We start from the raw sequence: 8,247 nt of genomic DNA on the forward strand, positions 1-8,247 counted from the left end.
GAGGGAGGGACCGTCGCGCCGCGGCTCAAGGTACTCCCCTTCCCACCCGCCTGTCCGCCTCTCTCCCAGGGGAATGGAGCTGCTAAACCCGCGGGAAGAAGGCTCACACCCACTTCCACCCCACCCCGCGGCGGGGATGCTCGCATGCGCTGGGGGATCCGTAACTGGCAGGAGAAGGGGTAACTTGGAGCACTTCCACTAATTCGGTTTCTTTCCAGATGCAGAGGTGCACTAGTTTCCTGGTTCTGTCTTTAGTCCTTTGTGCCACCCTGGCAGAAACATTTGGGCTGGTTTTCTCAGTAAGTACTAATCTCACTGGTGGAGGTTCAATCCATTGGGCAGCATCCATGGCTCAGCTGACAGGGACCAGAAAACCTTGCACTGTATTTAGATCCAGGAGCTGGGCAAGATACAGGACTCAAGTGTTTTTGGCAGTGAGCAGGTTTTTAGTTAAGAATTTGGGGCTTTTGAATACTAGCTCCCTTTTAACAAATAACATCACTAAAGGGAAAAAAAAAAAAAAAAAAAGAGTGTCTACTTTATAGACCAAAACTGAATGGATGTCCCATCTGACTCGAAAAAGGGGGTGTACAGATGGATTTTTTAATGAAGAGGCGATTATGCAAATCCAAACAATTAAAAGAAAACATTGACGCTTGTTAAGGTGATTATCAGATAGTAATATAAACTTGGATGTGATTTGCAGTTTCCTTATATTGTGTGAAATCTTCATACCACAGGGGTGTCAAAACTATTGCCTTATATAGGGAGTGGCCAAGCGTTCACCAATAATATTTACTTCAATATTATTGGCTTTCGTTTTTTACAATATTTCCTGATTTCAAGCCTTCAGAAGACACCTTCTGCTAAGAGAGTGTCCCTTTGGGTGCTGTTTGCTTTGTCTTCAGAAAGCACGTTGTAGTTTGTGCAATAACACACTTGCATTTTTTTCTTTAAGGGAAAAGAAAAAAGGGGCTGGACTTTGAACAGCGCTGGTTACCTACTTGGGCCACGTAAGTCAAGCACTCTTTTTTTGCATTATTTCAAAATGTGGAAGGTTTTTTGTTTCCTTCTTATAAACCAGTTTGCTGTAGTGTGCTACTCACTTTTCTGATGAACAGAGTAATTTTGTCTAAACCTGCAAGATTGAGAAAACTCATTTGGGAGAATACTTGTTTAGATATTTGTTACATGCCTGTTATAGAATTGAGTTGTCTCAGACAATAACTGTTCTTATCTAAAGCAGAGTTGTGCTGTGGGGCTTTCTATCCAGAAGTGCATCTAGTCAGTCTTTGTGCTTCTGAACTGTAATTTTCATACGACAAATACTTCCCCCCCTCCAGCCCTGCCCCAAAGTGTTACAAAATCTTATAGCATCTTAAAGGCCAAGGGAAGAATGACAAAATGTGACGTTTTGGCACTTCTCGATGTATTTCAGATTTCACCTTCTTCTGTGAAAACTTTTTAATCTATTTGAATATGGCTTTGCTACCCGATTTCATTATACTACTATTATTTTTTCAATTAAAGCAAAACAAATTAAAACAATAACATGCAAACTCATGACTGTAAATATTAACAGTTCACAATGTGAAAAATATTTAACGGACAAGGTGTTTAAAATACAGGAACACATTGTTTTACAAAGGTGGAGAATCAAAAATGTAGATTATAAGAAAAGTGAAATGCAGTGCTAAGCTGTCTCAAATATCTGTCCTTTTACCATTATTTCTTGTTAATGTAATAACACTCATTACCAATGTTTCTATATTTTCAGTCTCAGTAATACATGACAAATACTACAGATACTTACTATGACTTTTTTTTTTTTTTTTTAACTAACCTTAAGGATACCTAAAAAAAAAGATTAATGCATCTTAAATGTATTAACTGGTTCTGTAAATGTCTGGAAGCATATTTTCCCTGAAGCAGATCTAACCAAATTGGCAAAGATACTGTGGGGAACTGTACTTGTCAAAATGCCATTTGTCTAAGACTGGATAATAGGAATCATCCTCTGTTGCAGGTCGTATTGATCAGCTTTTACTGATAAAGGAAATGCCCATTGCAAGGGAGAGAGAAGAGGCTCCAGGGGCATGTAAGATAGTTTACATGAATAACCTTCAAAAACTATCTGCAGTTTTCTTTTAAGCAAGCTTATTGGCAACATTGGCTAAAAACAGAGGAAAGAGTAGTAAAAACAACTTCCAAATTACACGTGAATGTACAAACTTACATTTTCTTTACAACTTCCTCTGAATTCAGTAATAGCTTCAGCAAGTATGTAGCATAGGACTGGGTCTGTAAATTATATAAATCATAAGCACAAACAGAAGAAAGGTTATTTAGTGACACATTAATTGTCGCTTTGCCATTTCGTACATCAAAAGTGCCCATTGTGATATTTTCTTTGAAATCCATGAAAAGCAAGCAGTAAAGCAAAGGTGGTTGTTAAGTCAATTAACTCCTCTGATTTTTAATTTATCAGATGCAGTAGATAACCACAGACCTTTTAATGACAAACATGGTTTCACTGGTAAACGTGAAATACAGCCTGATGAGGATATTAAAGCAGGTAATGAAATTCTGAAAGCCAGTATTGTTAATCTAATTTTTTTTAATGTTTAGTAATTTATTTATTTTTGAGCTTGAAAATATTAATTAATTTATTTTTATTTTAGATACAAGGCTACTCCTGCACTTTAACAAAAATCTTAATAAACATATGAAAGGAAGAAAAATGAAATTTGGCCATTCAGTGTGCTCTTTGTACATGGTCATAATTTAAAATATATCTGTGCCTACAGAAAAGTACCATAATTGTGTGGGGTTTTTTAAGTATAATAGATCCTATTATTTTCAATAAACCTAATTTTTCTGTTCATATGTTCAAATCAATATTTCAAATGTCATCCTAGACACTCAAGAGTTAATTTTTTCGGCAAAGAAGTGAGCCCATAAAGGAATCTTTCAGTACTGAAAGCTATAGAAACTGGCAATTTTTTTTTTCTTCTTATTCTGATACTCCATAGCTGAAACCAGACCTCAGAACTGTACGATGCTGTTTATGTTGAGTCTTCCCTATTTAAAAAAAAAAAAAAAAATCCATGTTAAGCCTCACAATATTTGCTGTGCTGAAGTAAAATGGATTATCTTCATTAGAAGACTGAGAACCTGAAGTCAAGGCAACCTACTGGGTTGAGGCTGCGTGTATCAGAATTCAGTAAATGGTGCTGAAAGGGATGCAGCCTTGTCCTGGATCCATCAGCCAAAGCCAGGCTCCACAACATACACCCAGACTGCCTTCAAGAAGAGAGCTGGCACTTTTAGGGTTTATTTTGAACAGCTCCTTCAGGCTCAGATGTAGAAACTCCTAGAAAGAACCTGTTTCTTTCTCCTGAGGAGAAGCTCACTGTGCCGCAGCCACCCAGGTGAGCTGGGCTGAGCCTGTCCGCGAGCCCTGTTCCTCCCCAGGGCCAGAGCGAGCGGTGCTTCCTCGAGCACTGCTGCGCCCAGCGCCGCACGGATGGGGAGAGAGCAGGTCCCAGCCCCAGAGCTCCTACAGGCTCTTTTAAATCCCCCGGCACGGTGCAAGCACAGCTAACACTAAGTTCAGAAATAAAGGACATGTTTCATAGACCAAATGGAAGAGTCACATTGCTTAGTTGTTACACTCTCAGACTGGCTCCCAGTTTAGTTCTGGTACAGGGTTATGTGCTGGGGGTTTGTGTGTGTGGGGGGGGGGGTTTTGGTTTGGGGTTTTTTCTTTTTGGTTGGTTGTTTTGGTGCTTTGGGTTTTTGTGTTTAAGGGGAAAAAAAAAAGGGGGGGGGGGGGGGAAGGAAGAAGACACTTCCTCCAACAGTGGTGTAAAAGTACTATTTTGCCAGTCAGAAACCATGTGAAAGGAAGGCATTTGTAGCAGCTCCCATTACAACATGTCGCCATTTATGAACATACTACCAGCTCCTTACAGAAATAGGAGCTTTAAGAGTTACGGAACTCTACTGCTGCACCTCCGTGATTACTTGTCTGGATGCGACCTGAAAATGATGTAACCGCCTCTGTTCTGAACCTTGCTTTAGACGTTCTTCTCTCGTTTAAATTTTCCTTGGAAGTTTATTAGGGAGTTCCCATCCAAAGGAGATTTGACTATAAAAAATGGATAAAGTAGTCAGAACTCTTATTTTAATTGAAAGTGAAGGTTTTGTTTCAGTTCAGTTCTGCTGATTATTCACAAAAGTCTCTTAAAACGGCGATAGACATAGAGATTGTTACTGTAAAAGAATTCATGCAAAGGACTGCTCTCTCCTTGAAGGAATGCAGCACAACCAACAAGCTCTCCAGATAACCTAGAAGAACTTGTAAGCTGTACTAGTTACATAACATTAAGTCAATTAAAAAAAAAATCTATAAGCATAATTAGGAAAATTCTTCAATTCAAAGAGCATAACTGTTCCTTTACTAGAGTCTGCAAGTAATTGGCTACAGGTCAATAGCAGAGTATATGCTCAGGTCACTAAAGAAAAATATTTATCCAATAAATATCACATTGCTATCAAAATCTGGGTCAATAAACTACTAATATAATAATGATTAATCATAATAAAAATCCATAACAGGTTAGGTGCGAATAAAAATTAAATTAATGAAAACTTCAACTAATAAAAGTATTATTCATGTAAGTAACAACACCATCTTTGTGTCAGTTCAAAGACTGGAAGACAGGACTTTTAGATGCAAATTTCTTCATTACATTCTTAAATGCTGACTCTGTATAGCAGAAACCTCCCTGTCCCTTCTGACTCCCCATCAATATTTTTTATTTATGCTACAGAGCTCTGTCTGCCTTCTCACATGGATGTCCCTACGGGCCTAAATCTTCTCTTCCCCCAGCATTCACCTGCTGCAAAGTCAGTCTTTCAGACTATTTTCTGAGATTAAACCCATCTGCTCTGATAGATAACATCAAGGGACAGTATTTTCAGGGATGTAATAATGGACTGTCAGTCAGCTATTGGTACCCAGCTCTTCTGTACACTGAGAGCTAAAAATCTTGGGGAAGTTACCTACCATTTGTTCTCTAATATAGAAGAAATCTCCATCCTGTTGATAAAAAGCAAGATGTCTCTTTTTTATTTTTTTTTTTTTTTTGTAATAGACACAGAAAGCATACTTCTCAACCTACCAGCGTGCAATAACAGGCTCCCAGGGAGCTTGATAAATTGGGCCATTGAAAAAGCATTGTTTGCTAAATTTACTTTTCGCTTCAATCTCAGGCTAGTGGACGCCAAGGAGCAAGTTGAGAACAGAGGATAACTCTCTTCTGCAACAGAGCTCCCAAGGCCTCAGAGGCCGTGCCCGTTGATGTGTCAAAGCAGCTCCCATTCAGCGACAGCACGCAGAGCTGGGCAATTGTCATCCTGAGAACTGCTGTCACCTAACTTCTGTGGCTTTGCTCTTCCATAAAATGAGGTTTTCCATCAAGGATTTTAAGCTAGCTTTTTTTTTTTTCCCCCCCAGAGTACTAGCCACAATCTCACATACCATGATATCTTTATACCATGTTAACATTAAGTAATAACCAACTTGTTTTATAGGGAGTCTTGGACGACCACTGGCCGATGACAACATTGTGCGCACAGTCATTGAATTTTTGACTTACTTGCATCTGAAAGGTTAGTGAATACCTTTCTGATCTTTCACACTTTCTGGTGGGAAATTTATGGAGAAGAAAGGAATGTCCTTGAATGTACAAGTCTGCTACAGATGTGAGCGTGCAAAACTTTCAACAGCATCTCTGGCTGGGGGGAGGAACTGTCAAAATTCCGTTTCAGTGCACTTAGGAATAGAATCATAGGATCACAGAATCATTAAGGTTGGAAAAGACCTCAAGGACCATCAAGTCCAACCATCAACCCAACACCTGATTTAGAGAGTGCAGGTAGTCCTGCCGAACTGCAGTGCAATGAACAATCAAAATAGCAGGTTTCTGACACCATTTCATCACCCTGGGCACTGGGAAACCAGTAACGGCTACTACTGCAATTGTATGGACCTAGCTTTGAGAAGAGCTGAAAACAAACCAAAACCAGTCTGATTGCATGGAAGGTGGTATAAAGCAATTCAATAACAAATTCAGTTTAATGCCAAGAGCAGTTGGTTGAAATTCTGGAAAACTTGTTAGTGACAAAAGAAATATATCTCCCTTTCTATGCGTATTCTACGATAAAGTCACATCATAAAATTCCAACAACACTAAGCTGAATGTTGGCAAGCAGCTCAAAATGCTGCTTGTAAAAACTGTGCAGAGTCCCAAAATTGTGATAAGAATTGTGACACTGAGCCTACAGCTGATTCTATAAGAATGGTAACTTTATTACAGCATTAGGTAAAGAAATATGGCTCTGAGTTTTCATTAGTTTTGCTTTTTTTTTCCTAAAAAATAACCAACCCACAATGCTGAGCTTCAGCCCTTCTAAAACTATCTACAAAATGTTCAAAAACATAATATATACTTGTGAAGAAAACTACAGGAAGGAAAAAAGTTATTTTTACTGCAAAAGTCTGAGGAATTCTCTTATCTCAGAAAGCAGACAATTCAATAAATCTGTAACTTCTATGTTCTTACTTTCACATACAACAAATTATAAGCAATTGAGTGGCAAGTGTAAGCTGTGGAATGGTAATGATACACTTGTATTTTAATTTCATTATTAAAAGAGACTTTCAAGAGATACGTTCATCCTCTGCATATCTAAGAAACAAAATTCTAGAGCTCTTTGTCATCATTTTCTAAATGGTTTGGATCCACCCAAGCAAAATAACTGGACACAACAGAAAGGCTGTGAAACGTGCTGAGCTCAGGCATGCGCTCCCTGCCTGGTAGTTGCTAAGCTGGGCAAGAAAATAAAATGCGTCTCGTAGAAATACAAATCACTTCTTCCCAGGGGTGAATGACCAGAAAAGGATGTATTGTCACTCCAAGTAACAATTCCTTGTTTAGGATACTGATGCCAAAAAGCTGTTTTTATTCAGAGATACGGTACTATTATTTGTCCTCATACAAAAGGAATCTCCAGATCGATACAATGGCTTTCTCTGAGACGGTTCTTGTTTTCCCAGGTTTCAAGAGACACAGAATGTTATCATAGTATTCCTGAACAATATTTATTGTCAAGACCTAGTACAAAATAAAAAAAATGTAGATTTAGGAGGTGAAAAGCATACCTTATCATGGTAGAGATGCTTTCACATTTTTGCTCAAATGAAACTTTACTACATTAAATCTGGTGGTTTAGAAATGTTCCCTTGGAAGGAGTGGGAAATATTAAGGGAATGGTTACTCAGGTTAGACATACATCTCCATCTGCAAGATAAAGGGAATATTTTACCTGCTAAGAAGTATCTTGGCAATAACAAAAAGTGGCCTTCAGCTCTTTCTATTGAAAATTGCTCCCTCCAGCTGCAAAGGCTCCCGGTATAGAGCAGGCTGTAGGATGGCAGCCGTGCCTGGATGATGTTCACACTCCTGAGATGCCAGGGGCCAGCAATGTCAACTGACATCATAAAACTGATATAATTTAATTGTCATTCTGTCACTGCTGTTTCTAAAAAGGCAAAAGCAGGAAAATATTACTAACATTTGAAAGAAAAAAATATTTTATAAATTAAATTATGAAATATTTAAGAATTTGCCTCTTATAGTTGAGAGAAGAAAAATATAATGTAGACTAATGAAATGGGATATAATTATTTAACTGCTAAGATTAATATGCATACTTACGTATGTGTTAATGCCCTTTTTTTCTTTTTTTTTCAGAGGTGGGAGCCCTTGACAAACTGCCTTCACCAGAGGAAACAAATCAGTCTTGAATGCATTTTTCTTTTATTGCAGTGTAGATTGAGAGATCCAAATGAGCTGAAGATGAGAAGCAGTGTTTGCATTAATCTGTTAATGGCAAACAACATTCTGCCCTCTGTTTTTTTGTTTGTTTGGGATTTTTTGTTTGCGATTTTTTGTTTGCCTTTTTTTTTTTCTTTCCTGTGATATTATAGTGTAAAATTTCTCTGTAGGTAAATGACAAAATAAAAATAAAGAGCAACGGCATTGTTTTATTTTAAAATTAAATGCAAGCACACAATGCATCACATACAAAGCCCAAGTTAGATAATAATATTACACCACATCTATACTCTGCAAAATTACCATAAAATTAATCCTCATTACTACCCAATGTGTACTTTAG

General features: G+C 38.0%; 1 protein-coding gene across 2 annotated transcripts; it reads left to right on the forward strand.

The window, feature by feature from the left end:
* The first annotated feature begins 218 nt into the window (after window positions 1–218).
* On the forward strand, window positions 219–7,873 carry GAL (galanin/GMAP prepropeptide). 2 transcript variants are annotated; one of them, XM_010081018.1, is made up of 6 exons: window positions 219–299; window positions 959–1,013; window positions 2,027–2,098; window positions 2,489–2,575; window positions 5,599–5,676; window positions 7,821–7,873. In XM_010081018.1, the coding sequence occupies exons 1-6, from the start codon at window positions 219–221 to the stop codon at window positions 7,871–7,873; spliced, it is 426 nt and encodes a 141-aa protein (XP_010079320.1). The 2 variants fall into 2 exon arrangements, with proteins under 2 accessions (XP_010079320.1, XP_010079322.1); XM_010081020.1 differs by lacking the exon at window positions 2,027–2,098.
* The last annotated feature ends 374 nt before the right edge of the window (window positions 7,874–8,247 follow it).

This window comes from Pterocles gutturalis, unplaced genomic scaffold (genome assembly GCF_000699245.1).
Source record: "Pterocles gutturalis isolate BGI_N339 unplaced genomic scaffold, ASM69924v1 scaffold1724, whole genome shotgun sequence".
NCBI lineage: Eukaryota > Metazoa > Chordata > Aves > Pterocliformes > Pteroclidae > Pterocles > Pterocles gutturalis.